Source organism: Pangasianodon hypophthalmus, chromosome 9, assembly GCF_027358585.1.
Source record: "Pangasianodon hypophthalmus isolate fPanHyp1 chromosome 9, fPanHyp1.pri, whole genome shotgun sequence".
NCBI lineage: Eukaryota > Metazoa > Chordata > Actinopteri > Siluriformes > Pangasiidae > Pangasianodon > Pangasianodon hypophthalmus.
This window is the reverse complement of record NC_069718.1, coordinates 19,673,456-19,696,909: the sequence shown is the minus strand read 5'-3', so window position 1 is coordinate 19,696,909 and position 23,454 is coordinate 19,673,456. Positions and strand designations below refer to the sequence as shown.

The 23,454-nt window shown below is 40.6% G+C and overlaps 1 protein-coding gene across 1 annotated transcript in view; it reads right to left on the bottom strand.

The window, feature by feature from the left end:
* The window catches only part of wwox (WW domain containing oxidoreductase), a 155,421-nt gene that overhangs the window by 101,267 nt on the left and 30,700 nt on the right, over positions 1 to 23,454 (bottom strand). Inside the window, exons 6-8 of the mRNA XM_026919183.3 lie at positions 14,058 to 14,146; positions 7,249 to 7,434; positions 4,018 to 4,282 (exon numbers count right to left, since the gene is read on the bottom strand). Of these exons, the coding sequence (XP_026774984.2) occupies positions 4,018 to 4,282; positions 7,249 to 7,434; positions 14,058 to 14,146 (540 nt within the window). The remainder of the gene's footprint in view (positions 1 to 4,017; positions 4,283 to 7,248; positions 7,435 to 14,057; positions 14,147 to 23,454) is intronic.

The following is a 23,454-nucleotide window of genomic DNA, read 5'->3' as shown; positions in this document are numbered from 1 at the left end:
CTGCATGTCACGGGCCCCTTTAAGCACCGAGGAACAACACCTGACCTTACTACCGCTAACTGGAAGAAGACATGCAAAGCGCCACCATCACTGCACACATCAGCGCAATGAAGCCAAGTCTCTTGGGGTGATAACGCTTCATTAAAAAAAAGGAGATGTGGAGAGACAGAAAGAGATAGACTGCACTAATAGAAGCAGGACCCTCGTTAGTTGGATATGAATAGAAATCCATCACTACAGTCTGCGTGATCTTCGTCCTCTCTTCCCTGCATGACCTCTCTGTCTTACTCTACCTACAGTACGCTGAGGGACAGGACACCAGGGAAAGGGCTTGAGAGACAGAGACAGGCAGTGAGAGAGAGAGAAAGATTTAAGCTCCCATAAGGAAGAAGTGAGACTACGTCTCTCAGCAGCCTGGTTAAATTACCTTGCAGGCAAGTGGCGAGACAAGTGCCAATGCACAGAGGAACTTGTTAAAGTCTCCCTTTAAGAGCAAACTGCTGGCTAATATACGACTATTGGGCCGTGGTCAAAAGTTCAGCCCGTGCATATGTAAAAAGGTAGCTAGAAGCCTGAGGCACAATCCTCGGGAAAATAATTGCCCTAAAATGCTGAAAGCATGCAGTCAGACGTGGGGCACGCTCCCTGTAAAGGGTCCACACGGTGGAGAGAGGAGAGGAGGGGAAGCTGATTGGACCACTGTGTTTCCAAATCCCCCTTTCACATCAGCCCTCTCTCCCAAAGCATCACACAGCCATTAGACGTGTGCCACCAAGGCCAGACATCTCAGAAATGTCATGCAAAACATGGTAAAACAGCTGTCTGACAACACAAACAAAAAGGTTATGGCTGTCAAATGGGAAATCCGTATGCACACGGAGGATAATATTGCAGTAAACACTTTTACTCTTTACCTAAATATTTGACCTTGAGCAAGGACACACAGTGATGATAATAATAATAATAATATTGTTGTTGTTGATGTATTTAAAGGGTTCATTCAAACTATTCCAGTGCTATTTACATAATAATTAATAATAATAATAATAATAATAACAATAATAATAATAATAAGAAGAAGAAGAAGAAGAAGAAGAAGTTTAATTCATAATAAATTTTTCTTAACACTTTAATGTTGTCCTATCAGTAAAAAGTAGAGATGGCTTTCCGATTCCGATACTGAAATTCTGAGATACTTATAACCATCCGATATTGTTCTCTTTAAAAATTACTAATCTTTAAAATATTTAAAACTTAAGCAGTTTTAAACACTTTCACACAAAAATCGCTTATATCACAATGAATATAATAAAGTTTAAAGTATAAATCTAGGCTTAATAAAATCAACCCTAACAAAAAAAGGCTCTTAGTGAATATTTCCAGTTCCAAAAATACATTTCTTTTCCAAATCTAATTCCAATCTTTGCCAATTGTTACCGGATTCCATATCTGATATGTTTTCTCTGATATCTGATCCACCTTTTCTGCTGGTATGGACCTGGATCGGTGCCATCTCTAGTAACAAGCAAAGGCTCCATAATGGTTCAGCCACATTTCCATATTAAGAAGCGGGCAGGCATTATTATAATCAGCACTGCCATTCTTTCATAGCTGTTAAGAACCATTTTCCCCTATCGAAATGACACCATCTTCATTCACTGTACAGATCTAACACAGTGTTAACGTACAACTCCGGGACAACCGACTCTACTTATAGATAAGATTAAAGAAAGCAATGGAAAAGGAGATAGTTATTAGCCTGATATAAAAAAAAACTGCAGTTCTGCTGTGTAGATGACTTTCTCAACTCAGCAAAAGCACATCTAAATCATATATCGTGATATCAAAGGATGTGCTGAATTTAGAAATGTAATCAAAATTATGTTTCTCTTCACAGGTTCCAGAAATAAAGGCAGCATTTCAGGGTGAGTACTTATGTCTACTCAGGATCACACATCTACTCAAGGAGATTTTCTTCTGCAGGAGCAGTACCTGGAATTTGCCAAGAAATGATTTTCAAAAAATAGACCCAACACAACTTCCTAGCTTTGTTTGACATGTAGAGGATTTGCTCAGAAAAGTATGCCCAATGTGTGTGGACCATCTGTAATGTACTCTGCGATCCACAAACTCTTCTTCTTTAAGCACACTTCATAGACTGTATCACAGGCTGCCCCCGTTCACATATTCGAATGCAACTGCTAAACAGGAGACATTATTCTATATCGGTCCAATATAAATCTTCCACAGCCTATTTTAAAAGACACGCTGCATTCGGGTCTAATATTGTTTTGAGCCTCTTCCTGCCAGCATTATGCTTATGTTTGCAACCTTGAACAGGTCTCTCAGGACCTCAGATGTGTTTGCAAGCAATTAAAAATTGTACCGTCTTCATATCAGCATAGCCAATAAATAAAACAATATCAGGTTTTATATTAAGGTCTTTGAGATCTACAGTTAGGGCAGGCCAGGGGAGAGAGGAGGAGGGAAATGCACTTGAACTAGGAAGATGGAGTTACGAGAAAACGTTTCGTTTTAGAAATGGGGTCATAATCATGTAAAAATTAACATCAGCAAAAGATGGTAATTATTATTGATGTCTTTTTTATGTGTTATGAGTTTTTATATCTACTAGTTTTTACTGTGTTATTTTCTTATTTAGTAATCTGATATTCCATCAGAGTTATTATTGTGATCCAGCTGACATGAGAAGATGATTTAATAATTTGGCATCGGCTATGAATCAATTGCTGCTTGCACTGCTATGGTTGAGGAGACCATATCTCATCAGATTTCCTTAAAGTATAATCTTGTTCACTAAATTTTCCTACACAACATACAAAGATTTTAAAAAAAAGGAGGGGAAAGCATGCATCACAAAAGTGGTCATATTTAAAACACAGCATACGTCAAATGCAATGTGCGGCCTAAAGCAAACGATGACAGGAAGAAAGGGCCAGAGGCGTATGAGCAGCAGATATGGGTTATGATTTATGATGATGTTCAGTTTTATAGTTTGGCTCTCTAAGTGTGTGTGACTTCCAGCTTCTGGCTAAAAGACGGTCCGCAGGAAGAGCTACTCAGTTGATTTATGCCACAATAAGCTATATGAGCCTGTCAGCTCCACACACACACACACACACACACACACACACACATTCACACATATACATGCACAGAGCTGGTCCAGGACACACCTCTGAAATCACATTGACTGCAACATAAACATAAAATTTAACAAAAAAAAAAAAAAGAAAGAGGAAAGAATAGCCTGTTTCAGCACAAATGCCAATGATATTTGTGTGTCACATATATACCTAACACTTAATATACCTGTGGCAACTTAAAGCTGCAGTATGTAACTTTTGTGTAGCATTAATGAATGTAGGAATTTTACTTGAGGTCAACTTTAAATGTCTAGAACTCTGTTTTTGGTCACCCTGAAAAAGCTACATTAGTATTCACCAAGTGATTCATCATTCATCTTCCACAGAAAAAAACGAATAAAACAAGCTGAGCTCTACTTGCTCACTGGTTACAATGCTTTCTGCATCCTCTGCAGCACCAGAGGATGTCATTCATGACACTGGGGGCATCACGCATACGATTCTTTGAGTAAGACTCTGAAAGACGAATTGAGAAATCTTTTAGATAGTATTCGATAAGCGTACCGGTCATGTTAACACACACAATGAAGTGTTTTCATAACACTTCTGTACAACTGAGGAGATTTCAATAATGACAGCAGATAATTACAGCCTCATAATCAAGACTTTGTGGAAGATGTCTCATTCACCAAGTCTTACATTGTCACTTGCAGCCATCAGATTAACCTGGGCAGGCAAGTGTTCTTCCATGACTTATTTGCCATCACATACTTCTACCATAGAGGTCTCTAGATTCCCCAATCCCCAAAAGTATGTGGATTAATCATGTTTCGGTGATTACAGCAAACTCAGAGGAGTAGCGAAGTAATGTTAAGGCATGCAAATATGTAGAGAAGCAGCCAGTCCTTACCATGGACTTGGTGAAGGGGCGTGCCAGATTGAAAAGGAAGGTCATGAGCCACCAGCTGCGGTGGATGGACGTATACATCATGTTCCCAGGGTGCACAGCATTGGAAGTGACCCCATGAGGAGAGAGGCGACGGTGCAGCTCATTGGAGAAAAGGATGTTGCAGAGCTTGGCTCTGTTGTAGGCCAGCATGGACCAGTACTCCTTCTGGGGTGGCGAGAGCAGAGACAAATCCACCTTTCCACAAGAGTCCACCAGATCTGTGAACCTACAGCAACAGAGACGAGACGAGACTGAAAATCTGTACAGGATGATTTGAATAGCCACCAGAATGACCATCTGAAACCTGTCACTATTCTCTAATATTTTTAAGTAATATTGCTGATTTCATACTAAAAGTGTAAAATGTGTGCTCCACTGTTTTGTTGATGTTTCTAACATAAACCCTTTCTAACTTTCACTCATTCAATCCTTGCTGATGATGGTGAAGGCCAATTTCGTCTTTACTGTGAAATACAGCACACTGTATTCAGGCTACAGGATACGACAAACATGGGCAGTTAAACCATGGAAATCATATAGTCAAGACTGCATGCGATGTTCACGTTACAAGCTTCTTTGCACAATTCCGCTCAGATCGGATCTGATCTTGACGGTTCACATTCATAACTGAGACTGTGATTTTAATGAGAACGCAGCTGTTCCCTGAAATGCCCCGTATGTGGATATTGAGTTCTCAAACAACTGTTTCACTACAGGACTCAGTTTTGGTAGGTTCTTGCTAGTTTTGTCGTCCTCCATTGTCATTTTTGCCAAGCTGCCAACACTGGATCATGGCAACAACAGTGATATTCACATAGCCGTTATATGTCACATGGCCACATATCAATTTGTAGGACCACTTACAAAAGTGGCTCAGGTCTTGAAAAGATTGGATTCTTGTGTCCACATTTTCCTGAAAAAAATCAGATCTGTGTCACATTAAGGCAGAAATCTGGATTTTTGTCACTTTAACCTGATAATGTGAACACAGTCCAAACCTCAGTTTCTATTAAACACCACACTAACAGAATTCTGTTTAACATTCAAAGTTAACATTGTGAAAGATCTTACAAAGCGTTAGAGAAAACCTGTACTGTCCTGTCCTGATTACGCTTAAAAAAAAAAAAAAAAAAACAGCCAGGACTAGTGTTTAAACAAAAAGCGAAAAAAAAAGCTTTGGCTAAGGCCTGTGCTTCCAGCACTGTTACAACCTGGCTTAGCTTAATGCAAATCAAAGCTGTGACATGATGTTGTTTAATTGGCTCCGAATGAGCTGTTAAACACCAGATGTTTGACAAGGCTTCATGAACACAAAGCTGTGTGTATATGTACGAGTGTGTGTGGTTAAAGCCTGGAGAGATGGTTTACTGTAAGAAATTCTCTCTCCCAAGGAGTTTATGTCTAATTGTTCCAGGCTCATCCCTCTCTCTCTAAACAGAGTCAACATTTACATTTTCACTAAAGCCATTATGCAGCAGCCAATCAAACCGTTCCATTCGCTGTTGACAAGCCCCATGTGCCCATGTTGGGCTGTGGTTTGGCATGTTATATCTCTGGTTAATTAACGAACAACAGCTGCATGCTGGTTCATTCCCGTACAAAACCTTCTCTGCTGCTTCAGGCCCAGAGCACCAGACTCGTGTACTGTAGTGACAAAGATACTCATTGAGGGACACTGAGTATCTACATTAAATTCAAACTCTATCCTTTAACACTAACAGAACCATCTCACACATATGCGCAGTCTCAGTTCTCCGATATAATTCTTTATGCAGGAAAAACAAGTCATTTCAGAGCTAAAGAAAGAGAAAGTTAGTATGTAATGACTACAGTGCAACAGAATCCTGGCTTACATTATGAGGACAGAGGAGTAAGTGTATTTGTAGCAGGATTTTCTTTCATTATACTATCAGTCTCCTCCTGTTTGAACGAGACCTGCTGCCCAGGTCCAGGGCCTGCCTGTCACTCTGTTCCCTAAGCCTTAGTGTAACACAGCAGATAAAGTCTTAAGTTTATTTTCCCAAAGCTCAATACCCTTTTCCTTCTCTGCTTCACTCACCTGTCTAACCAGGTCAAGGTTTTACTCAGTGCCTAAGTACCAAAATGTAATTTTCCCAAGGTCAAAAGTCAAACCACTGAAGTGAAAATGGCTCATATTAAAGCCTGTGAATCAGTGTGAGCAGTGCAGAGGAGATAGAGAAACAGAAAATCACAAGAACATTAAAAAACGTTTCTTTTGAATTACACTATGCTAGGGAAATGTCAGTACAGTAGTAGTGTGTGTATGTGTCTGAGCTCAATCAGCTCTAGTCTGTCAATATGAGGTTAGGGGATGAGTAATGGTAGGAGATTCTGGTGGGAAGGATAACCGTGAGGGTGAAACATTGTTATTTTCTGTTCCTAAACAGTAAAGAGTCAACCTCTGGACAACCTCTGTCCTCAACATGAGTCTCCTGCCATTATACTGACCTTTCTCAATCACCCTCAAGTGTTTCTTAAGATTGGTGTGCCTCACGTCCTCTTCCCTGCCCCACCAATACAGTGTGCTTATAGGAAACACCTCTCCACTCATGCCTTCCACCATCGTACCACAGATGTTCTAACCTAGTGCTTGAACGCTGAAGCATTTCAGTAGGTTAGATCAATCACTGCAATTCTATTCCAAATTAATCAACCTTTAGAGGCCCAGAAACAATATCATACTTCACCAGGAAGCTACATGTGACAAGCCTTTGTTAAAACGGACTAGCATAATATTAGTGTATGTTCAAGCTTGAAAATTGTAGATTAGAAGTCAGCTGTTAACTGTTTGCTGTTAACTGGAGTTGATAAATGTGAAATTATTAAATTAGCTAAATTGCTATTAAATTGCTGACCTACATGTATGTTTAGTTGCTGAGCCACCAGCAGTGTGTGTAAGTAAAACCACCAACCACTTTATATCTCCAAATCTCAATGTTTGTACTGACTTCTGCTTCACTCACCTGTCTGACTGAGTCAAGGTTTTACTCAGTACAAAAGCTTTGCAAATTATAAAAATATATTTGCAAAATGCCTTGGTAAAATGACTGAATGCGAAATGACACATATCAGATTATAAGTCATACATAATCATTTCTTTCCGTGTTGGATTTAAGGATTTAGCTTGTTTGGGCCATAAAACAGGGAAGAGAGGGTACAGGAAGTTCTGACCTGTGAGATTCGGAGGACAGCACTACCACACGGGCAGGAGCTGAACGCCGCAGCACGTTCTGCAGCAGCTGCACTAGGTAGAAGTGGCCCAGGTGGCAGATCTGGAAGGTAGACTCCAACCCGTCCTCCGTCAGACGCCATGGCTGCGTACACACCGCCGCATTACACACCAGGATGTGCAGGGGCCTACACACACAGAGACACAGCACACACCTTACAAGTTACATTTCCATTTACCTACTCGTCAGAGAAGTACGACATTTGTTTAAATTGTTCCTGACAACAATTTGAAAGGTGCAGTTGAAAAAAATAACCACATACCCTACATGAGAAGTAATGAGCTAAACAACATAACAGGTGGCAATTATATTTCACTATTTTCGTATCGTGATATTCACAGAACCCAGAGCTACCGGCCAAAAATAGCAAGTTTAAAAATAATCCAGTTCCCTGAAAACAGCACAGGATGTGCAGTGCTGTTCAGGCGGAAACAGAGAGAGGGAAAACAGCACAAGAGGGGAGAAAGGTGAAAGAGGTAGGACAATGGCTGTGAAAGGTGAGAGAGGAAGGCAGCGGGTGCGAGAAAGCAGCTAATGGTGTCAGCTGACATCTGGGCTGGAATCCAGCTGGAGCTGCAGCCACTCTGTAGGATCAGCTAAATCAGCTTGAAGAAAGGTGAGCGCTACTTCACAGAGGCATCTCAGGACAGCTCTTTTCCCCATATGTCCTCAGATGAGTACATTAATGTCTTAGAGTACAGGACTTGAAATACATACTTCATAATAGGGCTGCACAATTCTCAATGAAACCGAGGAATCACATTTTTTAGCTTAGAACTGATATGATTCTCAGTCATGATTCTTTTGACCATTTTGTAAGAAATAATATGCGTTTTTATAAAATTCTATCATTATGAAAGTGTTTAGGGCACATTTTGCAGAGCAAAGTTTCGCTTGGCTTACTAACATACCAGGACTGTCAGGTTTATCTCATAATGTGGGACAAGTTGGCTCAGATGTTCTATTTTAAATGAGGTCCAAGTGAAAGCTCGGCATCACATGATGCCCTGCTTATCACATCAAACTAGATCACAAAATGTCAACAATTCATTCAGAACATGCTTTGAGTAAATATTTATCATTAGATGAGGCAATTCTATATCGTCATTCACTAATGAGGCTAAAAACAAAAGTGCTGATCTCATTCGAAATGTGCCGTGAGCTGACTTGTTTGATAGACAGCTAAGATTCTCACAGGTTTGAACAACCACAAATGCTCAAAGGTTTTTGAAGGCTGTTTCGGGTTGTTCTCAGAATCACTCCTGTCAGCGCATAAACCAACAAATAACTACAACCAGGTCATCCCACATACGGGTCCATCGGTCAATCCTGAAAAAGCATTCTGAAAAGTCCAAATCGCTGGAAGATCCTTGCCTTTGACAGAGTCGCTCCACTGGTCTTGAACCCTTGGTGGCGCCGCAGAACAACCTGAATCCACCCCACCAATTTTTAATTTCTTCCATTAGAATTAATTATGAGAGCCAGAGGCAATTTGTGTACTCTGTGTTTAAAACTGCCTGCACTATTAATTAAAAACTGGTTGCTGGAAAATTAATGGAGGAATTGTTATTCGCCTACTATAATGAGCTTTCCCTATGACATTAAAAAAAGGAATGCGTGATGCGTTTCCCCCCAGGTTCAGAGAGGAAACACCGTAGTCTGTATCAGCGCAAGAGCAAGGGGATGTAAGAAGTGCGCACAGTACAGTGTCACAGTAAACCAAGCAATGCCTTGCAAATGACTGGTAAGATTCGCTTAAAGCATGATCAAGAATTCCTAAAATCAGCTCTGCTATTAATTCCTATAAGTGTGGCAGCCTGGGGAAACGCTTCACCTGGTAAAATCGTTACATTTTCTATTGTACATAGTTCCTAAAACTTCAGACTTTTCAAGATTCCATTCAGTGGATATCTGATTACAAAGTGAATTTATCAGGCATATGTACATTTCACTAAAGCACATAGCTGTCCAACAACCTCATCAACGCCTGACAATCACTGTGTGAGGAAATCACACTTAGCTAGCAAGGTTTTAGTCATGAATGGCAGACTGAATATTTTTATTTGTTAAACTTTCTCCTTACCCAACATGATCTTTGCAGGCTATACAGCCTAGGCAAGATTAAAAAGTAAATAAAACATTCCCATGACGTTTTGGTGGAACATACTATAATGGTTTCTTAAAGTTGAGCTGCCGAAGTGTAAGCACCCGATTTTTGTCTTTTTTTGTCTGTTTGCCAGAATTCAGCCACAGCCACAGCATCAGCATCCACAGTATTGCTAGACTGGATATAAGGGAAAGGCAGATAACTGTTAAACAGCATTAGGAATTTCTCTCTCTTTAAACCAGATTAACAGAAAGGGCACATATAGGTATATATACATATAAAGAGCGACTCGAAGGAGCAGCACCCCTCCTTAAATAAAACACGGCTCTCTGGAGGTGGGCACTCGCACCCACTGACTGACACGCATGCACAGATTCTACATGAGACTTAATGAAGCATGATGCCAGAGGAGGGGATGATTGGACTTCTCAGTGAATACTATTAAACTTTATGACTTTCACGCTTTGGTCGAAAGGCACGTAATGGAAGAAGAACATGTTTGCGATTACCACTGAACTGCAGAACGTTGATCCCATGGGCAGCACATACACAAGACAACAACAGCACCAGATACCATTCAGGAGAAGATGATTATATATTTATTTATTTTTTTCTAAATAAACCTTGATCTTAACATGAAATGCTTAACATGAATTTTTTTATTCACCATACTGGAGAGCAGCTTTTCCTGTCAGCATCTGTGTCAAAAGACAAGAGAAAAGAAAATGAAAGTCCTCTTAATGATGATGACAGGGAAAGGCTTCAGAGGGCAGGTAACAGGATCATGTCTGGTCCTACAGTAGAACAACCCCCACCCCGAGTTTCATATATGAGGTGGCTGATTGAATGAGCCTCGGCGGGAGAGAGGACCATGTATTGCTGTTTGCCCCATAAACTCAGGCTAATTCTCCTGGTGTGTGGCCTGTGATTTAACAACATGCCTTTACAGCGGTCTCACTCTCTTAATACAGCTCCCTGCCAGGTCTGTCCTCATAAGCAAAAAGCTAACAAACGGCTTTAATAGGCAAGCCCACATAATGTAAAAACTCCCTTTAAACTTATTAACGCGATCGAGGGGGTCTGCCGCAGATGTGCAATTTACATGCTGGGCTAGCGGGGGCGGTAACGAGGGAGCAGGGAGAAATAATCCTACATATTTACTTTAAAAGAACCCCCAGGGCATGACCTTTGACCTGAGAATAATCTCCACACATAAAAGAGCGATTACCTTTTCTCCCTCTACTCCGGCCACCTACTATTACGGAGCTCTGTTTATAGCCTACACAAAGGGCTGGTGTAACAGAGCACAGATTTAAAAGATACGCAGACGCACACACACACACACACACGCACACAATTTTTACAGTAAGGGCTAAATTAGATTGCATCCCTGACTTGGCAGTTGATATTCAGAGCTCATCAAGGTAATAATGTTACTATGGAGAGACATCTAACGCACAAGCAACGAGTGATATGGGGAGGAGTTTGTGCCCAAAAATGGAGGACATTCCACTGCATGTTTGAGACAATAAAACACCATGTGCAAGAAGCTTTACTAGAACAGTAATGATATTGTGCCAAAGTTAATTACGCAGAAGAAGAGAAAAAAAGAATATGCATAGATGTGTATATAATAAGCTTGTGGTATTGATTTTTTTTCCCCTGCTCGTGATTGACCATTTAAAAAAAAAAAACTCGCAATACATGATTTAATCATCTAGAACCGATAGCCTAAAAAGACAGGAAAGTGAGCATTTACACCATTTCAGCTTTAAATAGGGAAGCTGTAATAATACTAGCAACTGTATAGGGGGAAACTGCTGGGATTTTTAGGCAATTCCTCAGTAACATACATTAAACAGTAAAAAAAAAAAAAAAAAAAACATTTTCAATATAATCCTTTTACAAATTGGTTGTCTAATGTCCACATGGCCAACGTTTTTCACTGTTCTGCTGCTGCTCAAAAATATTTTCTAGCATACTCCAATGTTACATTTTGGAGCGCCTACACAAAATGCATAAAGGTAGGCAGGTCTAGTAACGTAATATAACCAGAGAAAACGTCACTGGATATCGTGGCAGTGTAATATCGTTAGGGGCGATTAAATCATTACATCATACAAGCCTAGTGTGTAATATACTGAGGAGAAGAAAGAGAACAAGAGAAAGAAATGTTTGAGAAAAGCACAGATTGCATTTCCATTTACTAGTACTGGGTGTAATTGCTGGAAGCAGAAATAGGGGGTGGGAGGCACCTTCACCAGCTGCCTGCTGCCATTCACACCTCAGCAGCTCCCTATTCTGATGCGAATTAATCTACTCTTCTTCCTCTGGGACACACACACACACACACACACACACACACACACACAAAAGCCCACCAATAATCTAGGAATAACTAACGAAGAAATACAACCTTGATAGAGAAGAAAAACGTTGCTCCCTCATTTGAAACCTGGGAACAGATCATGCTTGGGGGTTCAAGTGCAGTGGGCGTGGCTGACAAAGTACAATAGTTGAGCTACATAAACTAACACTAGTGCTTCTCTGAGGAGCAAAAATCGGACATCCTGAAACAGATATGGTCTCTGCCTTTGTGATAAATGAGTGTAATAAAGATCAAGCGAGAAAGAACATTTCTGTTCTATTCACTCATACATTTCATTTGGAATTCACCAAAGTAAAGAAGGCTCCATGCACATATGTGCAGTTCAGGTGAGCAGAGGAGGAACGTGAGCCCATGCTGGAGTGTACGAGTAAAGAGGAGGCTACTTTAAAGGGAAGTCAGTTGGGCCTGCAAGTGTGTAAGGCCATGTTTGAACCCCATCTCCACACTCACTGTGGGTCACTGGGCCAAGTAAATGATTTGGGTCCCAAATGGCCTTGGACTAATGGGTTAATCTTTCTCTCTTATTAAATGCCATCAGCTTCCATTAGAGCAGCCAGAGAGCTGATCTTAGTGGCGGGCTGTGGCAAAGAGAGGAAAGAAATTTGCAAGAGCCCAGGCTGTCGCTTCCTTCACTCAGCCATGACAGAGTAGAGAAAGCACACTAGTACAGGCACTAGTACAGACACATCCACCACAAAGAAGCTGTGGAATAACAGCACAGGATTTCATGACTAGTCAGTTTTTCATCAAGTACTATAAATTCAGCTCACCCCACATTCCATTCAAATCTCATTTTGGGTCACTTTCCACAACAGCATTCAGAGACGACAGAGAGTGCGCCAATCATAAATGATAACCAATACGGCCTCATTAGGGTTTGAAATGCACAGTGTGTATTGGGTGTGTGTGGTAAGATGATGAGGTGGGGGAGTGAGGAAGAGGCTTGGGGAGAGGGTGACGGTCACCTCAAGGCCGCTGGCTGCTGACCAAGCGGCTGCTGCAGGCGGCAGTGTCCTGCCTGAGGGGCTGCCTGGGGCCAGATGAGCACTGGAATCCCCTGAGAGACTGGAGAGAAAGATACCACCACCACAACTACCAAGCAGTCACCTCTACCACATTCTTTCTCTCTATGTTAGAGCTCTTGAGGAAGAAGAGTAAGAAAAATACAGAAGGTCTCCATGACAGAAACACCACAGTAAAGCAGGGATGGAATGTTCCCGGAAGCATCTGGAAAAGCTGAGGTGGCAGCTCGCTTGGCTGCAAAATGGCTCCTCCAGCATAATGCTATAGCACCAACAATGTCAGAGAAATATCATAACCCAGAGAACCATGGACTGGAATTCAATTCTCACACAAAAATATAAATAATATCTCTTCCATCATGTATATCTACAAATTCAGAGCACCCTGTATTTTTTACTGGTAACATGGTACAAAATACTTCACTTAGAGCTTATGAATGACAGATCCTGAACACTACAGGTCGCTATCTAGTGATGTAAATGACTAAAGATAAAAACTCACCAATATTATAATGTTTACAAAAAAACGAAAACAAAAAAACTCACAAAATTGTTTGTTCCATTTAGCTGAAAGCGAAAAAACAAGCATTGTGGGCTTTTTCTTTTCTTTACACAGTCTGTCTTTCAGAGCCAATGTCACTATTCCTTTGCCTTCCGTCATGTAATGTAACTTCATGAAAGCCTTGCCAGTAATTGATTTAACTGGGAGACTGTGAAGGACTTCAAAATCTGTGGAGATGAGATTGATGGAATTATGCAGTAAGGTTGAGATACTTATTTATTGACCAGGGAGTGGGGAGGGGAAGCTTATGATGAGAGAGGCTGGACCTTTTGGCCCTGTGCTGATTTGATAGCTCGGTAATGGAGTCAGGGAAAGGAAGCAAGTGAGTTTGGTGGGGTCAGACTCTAGCCCTGGACTCAGACCACTGCTCAAATGGAGCTAATGGCTCTCTGGAAAAGCCTGGCTAAGCCCCCAAGACCATTCTGTTTTATGTGCAGGACTCTCTTTAGGATGGAGGGATGCATTAATGCTTTTAATTTTTAAAAAAAATCAGCAAGACAATGTCCTGCTGATGACAAACAGAATGAGATCAAGATTCAAAAAAGACAGCAAGTTTAGACAGCTAGCTTCATCAAACTATGATAAGGTCGACAGAATACAAATCAAACTGTGTCCTATGAAAACTATGTGAACATCTTAATTATTATAGAACTGGGACAGATTTACTTACAGTTTCTTTGCTTTGAAAGCCTCTGCAAACTCTCGGACACTTCTCAATGATGCCAGGTCCAGTGTCATGGCTTCAACACGAGCTTTGTGCTGGATGGAGAGAGAGCACAGAAACATACTGCATCTTAAGCATCCATCAAAACATACAGCATCTTTATCATCCATCATTATATGCACTGAGCCATAGGCCACCGGTTACAGTTCCTCAGACATTTCCCACCTGTGCATTACTCTGGGTGGTATATGGCAGCGAGGCTTTAGCCACTGATATACTGACATGCCCACATTTAAATCAACTCTCCATCCGCTGCAGTAAATCAGGAATGCATTTCCACCAGGAAGAGTTGGACAGTCTGCGGCTGGATAGCATCTCCATAGGCTTTTTATGGCACTTTTATGATTCCCCACACTCACCATATTGAATCCATTCAGTATTTACATTAAGTGAGCAGTGAGGTCTTGCAGAAACCTGTGCTCTTATGAAGTCTGTAATGGCATATAGAATAGGCTCACAGGGATAAATAATGGATGAAAAAAGCAAAATCTGCAATAATGGTGCTGCTCAGCACTGGCTTTTAAGTTTACCTTTGATCGCTCTGTAACACAATCAATAAGAAGAAAGGTACATAAATCACTCCAAAAGATATAATCATACACTGACTGGTCACAGGTCAAACACAGGTCCCCTGAAATTTAAAAAAAAGAACTATGGATACATGCCACATACAGCTCACTTCTCAATACACCTTTTCTCTGAAAAGCTGGGATTTTCCATGGTCACTCCACTATATGTTAAGAAGCAACAGTGTACAGTAAAATACTGGTGCTTAATGATTTTTTTTGCTGAGATTTTTTCTCTAGTAACAGCCTGATCCCAGTTTAGCAGGTTCAGTCTTGACTCCAGTAGCATCTGTGATGTGGGAGTTGGTTGATGAATGAGCATCTGAACTCTGCTCATATTAGAGTGGGCTTAAGAGACACAGGGCATTTTAATCATGCCACATACAGTACAGTAGCAGGTTAACACAAAAAAATCCCCTAAGCTCAGCACTTCCTGCACATCAACGAGCCGTCTGTCAGCCAGTAACTAGCACTAATCAAGTACACTGCAATTATTCTTTATACCACCCTGTAAGTGTAGAGCGCCATGAGGACGCCAACACCATCATGTCTGGTCATACACGCAGGCTCCAGCCCTCATTAAAATATAAGCAGATACAAAATAGCTGTCCAGCAAATTTTCTATATAATTGCCTTATACAGTGCGTTATCAGATAACTCTTGACTGGAGCCCGGTACGGAGGTATCTAACACTCTCGACAGAATGTCAGATCTCACAATTCAGAGTCAGACAGGCAGCTGTCTCTCACTTTCTCTCGATGTTTGATTCATCTTCTAGCCGTACAAGTCTTTTTAGCTTTAGTCTGTGGTGCACCAGACTATGAGGACATTTGTTAGAGGACATTTATGAGCTTAAGATACTTATGAGGTGTTGAAATCCACAGACAGCATGAGGAACACAGGGCCGAGCTAACCCAGCCACATGCTTTGTGTTGACTGGATATCTTGAGTGTCTGCCAGGCTTAGAACATAATATTGCGCCATGGTCTCTATGGATACCCCAATCCGATACTAAGCTTTGGCATCAAGACCAATACTGACCTAAAATGGTAGAGTAGCATCAGAACTCTGATATTGTATAGTAAATGGAAAAAGTGAGATTGGTGCAGCCCATATTTACTAAAATACTGTGTAATTAAGGTGATATAAGCATGTGTGGCTGTGTGTATGTGTGTTAGTTTAAAAAAAAAAAAAAAAAAAAAAAAAAAGATACTGAAATGTTAGACACTTTAGACACTTAGCTGAAGTGTAGTGTAAATATGCTGATGGACATAAAAATGTTTAAAAGTCAAGCATCAAGCCTGAGGCCTCTTCGTGAACAAGAGTGACAGATTAAAAAAAGATCACCATTTGATCAGACTAATGACTGGAAAAAGAAATGTAGATGCAGTGTGTGTGACTTATTTTAAGTCAGGCTTCAGTAGCCATGCTTGTCAGGCCTTACTGTGTGAACACTGCAGCACAAGAAACAACAGCTGGTGAGAAACACACAGCACAGACATGAAGACTAATGACTAAATGACTAAGACAACTGTTTTCCATAAGCAGAGTGAGACATTGCAAAATGCACTGTATGAAACTGGGGCACAAATTTGGAATGAACGTTCATCTCCAGTTTCAATTTTCTGAATTTCAAGGATGTCTTTCAATAGCTTACTGGAAAAGAGAAAGGCACTTACCCAAAGCTCCCTCCCTACTTTTCACTTCGCTCTTTCTGTCCCTGTATGACTCCCTCCATCTCTCCATTTCTCTCTTTAACTCGCCACCACTATCCATTAGCTGAACCGATTAAGAATACATGCACTCCATGGTTTCCTTTTCCTTACAGTCTTTACAGAGCACAAGTAATCAACAGAGCACAGAACAGAGTAGCAGACTGTCATTGATAAATTACCTGTCCCCTCTGAAAACCATTTATCTATTTGGGGCCGTGTGTGATAGGGACCTTGTCAGTGCTGCGCACTCCGCTCTCCCTGCTTCTCCATTCAAAAACTAAATCATATGAAAAAGGCAATAGAACATTTCCATATGACAAATATGCACAGGTGGAGCTGCCAGCCTGCTCTACTGTGTTTGAGGTAGCGTGAAGCAAGTAGGGCCCACGGTCACATAGAGCAGACAAATGGCCCGGAGAAAGACCATTCTTCATCAAAGAGCACGAAAGAGCACGAGAGAGAGAGGAGCAAGAAAGAAGAGAAAAAACTAGACAGATGATAACTAAAAGACAGAGAAAAAGAAAGAGAAAGATGGAACAAAGAGACTACACTGGATTTCCTCTCCCTCTCTGGGATTGGGAATATGGAAGTTCTTCCAGCTGGGCCGTCCTGCTCAGTCCCACAGGAGCCCTGTCAACTCACATAACCACGAAAACGTGTTCCGCCTGCCGCTATCCGCCTCTACGCTGTCCATTAGTTATGCCTGCTATCTATTCTGGAGCATCGGTCTCCCATGTCTGCAGATTGCAAGACTAACAGTACATGACACTCAGAAATAAAGCAGATGTCTGGGAACAAGTGCTGGCAAAAGACTAGTTAGTCGCAAACACCACGTCCTGTATTCGCATGTCAGTGGTAGCACAATGTTTGAGTTTGATGGTTAAGCTACGAGTGAATTGGACCAACTGTACAGACACTTTGTCCAACAACGGTACTAAAACCTTCTCAACAGCATCAATGAAGGGAAATATTTGAAAATGGCATCGCACACTACACTAAGCCACATCACTCACAGTCATTTCATGATCATAAAACTAGCATACATTATGGCACTTGGCTTCAAAATAAGAAGCATTTACTGAGTGCTGCGTATCTCAACACTTTCCACACCACTACGGGAGGAGGCGGTAAATGTCTCCATATACTCCACCTTTAGACACAGCTCAGCTCAGAGGGAGATGAATTGGTTTGGTGGGAGTTAGCAGCTGAAATAGCACTCGCAAATTATTTGATAAATGCGAGATGGAGAGGCGACAAACAGGTTTATTTTTACAGTGATGGCACCGAAGGCCTCAGGGCGCTTCCCCTGTCTCCATTACCCCCACTGGAGGGCAGCGTGATTTATCATACACCTGATGAAGAGGAAAGGCGAGAGATGGGATGGGACTAGGACAGCAAACGAAGGAGGACTGAATTCGACGAGGTACCAACGTCCCTGCAGACAGCCAGCTCCAAAACAAATATGCTTTTTCATTAAGAATCGAGAAGACAGGGTGATTTCAAGACAGTCCTAAACAAGCAATCAAGGCAGATAAAAGAAAAGGAAGGGCAGACACATGCATACAATATACTCAGGAATATATGGATATATCCAACCTTTGCACAGGGATCAAAACTGGGAATTCCACTGATATACAAGATATTACTAACACAAAATAAGACAATAAGAAAAATTCAGCAGAACTATTTTCTTTCCATTTGTCCAATATTTATGGAAACAAAATATTAGTATCACATGTATAGAATGGCATTTCTGCAGCATTATCAATTTAAAAAACACAACCATGCATGAATGCCAGCTGCGTAGTCTATTACCACCCATAACAGTAGCGCGAACCTCCACTTCATCTGTAGTAATTGATATAATACTTAAACAAAAAGGAAAAATAAAAAAGGAACAAAAGAAAAAAAAAGAAGATGGCAGATGGGAACACAATGGATTCCCCCCAAAAAGAAAGAGTGAGCAGTCTGAACGCCTGCTTTCCTCTGCAGATTGAAGTCTTGTGATGAAAATAAAGTTTATTGCCTGGAAAGAGGAGGGAAAAAAGCATGTAGAAGCATTAAAGCGACAGAGGTGAACAATTAGACAGATGGCCAGGTTTCAGAGGAAGGAGCAAAAATAAAATGAGAGAGAGAGAGAGAGAGGAACACATGAACGGAATCATTCAGGAATTTTATGAGGAGTCTGACAAGCCCACATCTCTTCAAGGGCACAGCAGGAGAGAGCTCAGAGGCTTCCTCTGAGAAACTTTGTGCTAAATGCTGAGTGTGCATTCGTTGGAGGATACACAGAGAGCAAAGATCATCACCGGGCCAAAGACTCGGAGCATTACACTTAGCCCCTGATGGTGACCCCACAGCACTTAAAGTAAAAAAGGAGGTAGTGTATCTTCATACACTGCACTGCAGAAACTGTCAGATTGCACCGGGGTAATATGACCTTTTAAATATTTTAATGTAACATTTTCAGTTGCACCATCTGTGTATATATATTTGTATATATACACATATATATATATATATATATATATATATATATATATATATATATATATATATATATATATATATATATATACACACACATATATACACATATATATATATATATATATATATATTATATATATATATATACAGTGATCAGCCACACACTGATTATCTCATTACAATGGCACTTATCAAAGGGTGGGATACATTAGGCAGCAAGTGAACAGTCAGTTCTCAAAGTTGATGTGTTGGAAGCAGGAAAAATGGACAAGCATAAAGATCTGAGCGATTTTGACAAGGGCCAAATTGTGGTGGCTAGACGACTGGGTCGGAGCATCTCCAAAACTGCAGGTCTTGTGGGGAGTTCCCGGTATACAGTGGTTAGTACCTACCAAAAGTGGTCCAAGGGAGGAAAACTTGTGACCCGGCGACAGGGTCATGGGCGCACAAGGCTCACTGATGCGCGTGTGGAACGAAGGCTAGCCCGTCTGGTCCGATCCCACAGAAGAGCTACTGTAGGACAAATTGTTGAAAATGTTAATGCTGGTTATGATTAAAAAAAGTGTCAGAACACACAGTGCATTGCAGCTTGCTGCGTATGAGTCTGCATAGCTGCAGACCAGTCAGAGTGCCCAGGTCCTTGATCCCTGTCCACCACCGAAAGCACCTACAATGGACACGTGAGCATCAGAACTGGACCATGGAAGAAGGTGGCCTGGTCTGATGAATCATGTTTTCTTTTACATCATGTGGATGGCTGGGTGCGTCGCTTACCTGGGGAGAGATGGCACCAGACTGCACTATGGGAAGAAGGTAAGCCGGCAGAGGCAGTGTGATGCTCTGGAAAATGTTCTGCTGGGAAACCTTGGGTCCTGGCATAATTGTGGATGTTACTTTGACACGTACTGCCTCTACGGTATTCCCTAATGGCAGTGGCCTCTTTCAGCAGGATAATGTGCCCTGCCACAATGCAAAAATTGTTCAGGAATGGTTTGAAGAACATGACAAAGAGTTCAAGGTGTTGACCTGCCCTCCCAATTCCCCAGATCTCAATCCGATTGAGCATCTATGCAATGTGCTGGACAAACAAGTCCGAGCCATGGGTCCCCACCTCGCAACGTACAGGACTTAAAGGATCTGCTGCTAATATGCCACAGCACATTGGTGGTCTTGTGGAATCTATGCCTCGACGAGTCAGAGCTGTTTTGGCGGCGCAAGGAGGACCTACACAATATTAGGCTGGTGGTTTTAATGTTATCGCTGATATATATATATATATATATATATATATATATATATATATATATATATATATATATGCACATGCACACACATGTATGTAAACAGGGTGTCCCAAAAGTCTCCATACTCAGGGGAAATTAACACTTTTTAGCAAAATGTAACTTTATTTACAAAACATCCTCTACATGTGAATTTCTTTATACACACACAAGGAGTCGTCTCTCCCACCTTCGGCTCCCGGTTTGGCAACAGTGTCGTGTGTGATGAGCTTGCCATGTTTCCTGTTAAAGTCTATCGCAACCTTGCGTCAGCTTCCCAATCCAGTCATGAGAATGATTTCCATACGTTCCTCTTTTGTCAAAGGCTTTCTTAAAGGCTATCTATCTATATCTCTCTCTGTCTCTCTCTCATATATATATATATATATATATATATATCTCCCAACATCAGCCCTGATTACTAATAAAATCATCCACGAGTCATTCTTGTATATCTGTAATAAAATATTACATTTATTAATGGGAGAGTATACATATTTGGTCCTAAAGAGAGAAAAATAATTCACTTATCTTTGTAAGATCTTGGATATGCAAGAAAATGATTTTCACCAGATTATCCTGCCTGCTACATTACCATGTCTTTTTCTCTCTTTCCTCCTCCCTCTATTTTTGAAAAAAAAAAAAGAAGCAGCAAAAAATTTCAGTCACCTTGTGAAGACCTGACCACACAAAATTGGTCATCAACTTTTAAGACTATATTTTATCATGTTTTTTTTAAGCAGAAAAAAGGTGAGAAAAATGGTCAGTGCTCTTGCTCCATATATCATCCTGTCACAATTATGACATTCGTTCATAAATACCCACCAATCTCTTCTCCACCTGGCTGCTTCCGCTATTCAAGCCCTGTGGAAACAGCTAATTACTGCACCTTCTCTCTCTCTCTCTCTCTCTCTCTCTCTCTCTCTCTCTCTCTCTCTCTCTCTCTCTCTCTCAGCCCCTTTTCTGGCTCACTCTCATTTTTGGCTCTTTCTACTATTATCTCTCATTTGTACCTTCATCCTAAAGGAGTTGAGAATGGAGAAGAAGGAGTGGAGGCCGTTCAACATTCCAACACACATGTAACACACGCAACTGCACACAGATGCGTAAACTCACAAATACACACACACACACACACACACACACACACACACACACAGCAATTAATAAAGAGGCTGGTCCCTCCTGAGCACTGGGAGAAAGTGCCTGTTCAGCACATAGAAGGAGAATATGCAATTTCCCCAAGTTAAGTCTATATTAAATTGATTTCTTCTTTCGGAGATGGGCTGGGCTCTCTTTCTCTCCATCCCTAATGAAAGGCAGATAATCTACAGGTTTTCTCTCTCCTGAAATCAAGTTACAAATCAAGTACTGCAAGATATAGAGAAGAAGGGGGCAGAAAGACATGGAATGATTTTTCAGCTGAGAATGGGGGGGGTGAGGGGGAACGTGCACATACGTGTACACAAGCGTGCACACACACACACGCACACACATGCGCGCACACACACACACAGGAGTAAAGCAACAGGCTCAGTTCAACAGGAGTGATTAAAATGTGTTAATGATGAAACTTCTCATATTTGATACACAGTCTATGTGAGGTCTATGTATGAGAAGCACATTACACAGCAAATATGTGTGTGTGATTCAAGTGAGTGTGCGTCTCATATATTCTGAAAATGTCCATATTTGCTACAAACAATGGCACAAAAGGTCATTGCTGTTATAAAGTCATTTCAACTCAAGATTTCAAAAAAACAGAGGCACACTCAGAGTACTTACAAACACAAATGCACATTTAAAAAAGCCTCAAAAGTGATACACCATCAAACCATTCTCATGAAGGTTAAACGAGTACAAACATGCTGTATTCCCCTATTAATTCTGTAGAACCAAAGTGGAACAGCAGCAGTGCAGCTCTCGAAAAAAAAATACAAATAAATCCACTCACACTCAGACCACCCACAGGCCTGTTTTCTCTCCACCCTTCTCATCTTCCCTCTGTCCCTCTCTCTCTCTCGTTCCATCTAGCACTACAGGGGGAAATTAGATTTGCATCAGAAAGTGATGTAGATTGAAATAATGCATCTTTATCGCTGGAGATATTGAGATTTACTCCCAATTTTCCTCAGCCCTCGCGGAGATCTGCTCACCGTGCAAAAATTTACCAACACATCTGCCATGTTTTTCCGATATCCTAACAACTAGACATTAATGCAATACCTATTGCTCCCCAATATTTCAGAAGGAGAAATAAGCGCCACCAATTACATATTTACACTGGGTGTATTTTGCAATTCTGCAAGTTTTTTCTCACTCTCTCTGTATGTAATTTAGTGGACAGAAGAAGATTTAAGGACATTTCCATTGCCTATGTTAGATCTAAATGAAGTCTGTACAAGGTAAATCGCATTGTGCTTGAGCAAAACTTCATATTGTTAATGTCAGCAAAATGACTGCTCCTAGTGACACAAAATAATGAGTTTCCTTTTTTTGCCACGCTTCTTTCTTTATGACTGCATTGTTCCAAATCAAGTTTTATGTAATATCACTCCAACAACAATCTAAAGTTTTCTGGAAAAAAAAAAAAAAAATCCACACATCTCAACATCTACAGGGCTGAAACATGAAAAAGCAGCAGGTTGAACCCTTCAATTTGTCCTATTTCAATTAAGCTTTAAGTAATAAATACATGGAATAAGCTGGCAAAAGGAAAATAATATAATTGAATCAGAGAGAATATGAGCTGCTGGCAACTGAGCTTATAAATGCCTTATGTAGCTATTTTATTTATATTTCACAATTTACCAGCCAACAGAAAATATGTCATTAAAAAAAGATGCATATAAATTCAGCGATGTGTCAAAAAGCCCTGATTTAACTGAAACTGACAAATTCTTTTTAAACAATAACAAGTTAGTGATGTAATTAAATAAAATCAAATTATGTATAAATATTAGCTGTTTATATGAGATGAAAAATAAAACATTTTCATAAAATTATTTTATCTAGGTGTATTTTAGACATAGGATTAAAAATATAAAATAGTACATTTCACTTTAATACAGCACACAGCAAATATGCAAGTTGACAATTTATTCTATTTAAAATATGACTGAACTAAATCAAAATACAAACAAAAGCAAAAGCAAACAAAAAATATAAGCTGCTAATAAAAATGGGACCTCAGACTAAAACACTTCCTCGCAGTCTTGCATTCGACACCATCACTCCTGGCATAGTCACAGAGTTCATGAAGCAGTGTAACACATTTACTGTGCAAACCGAG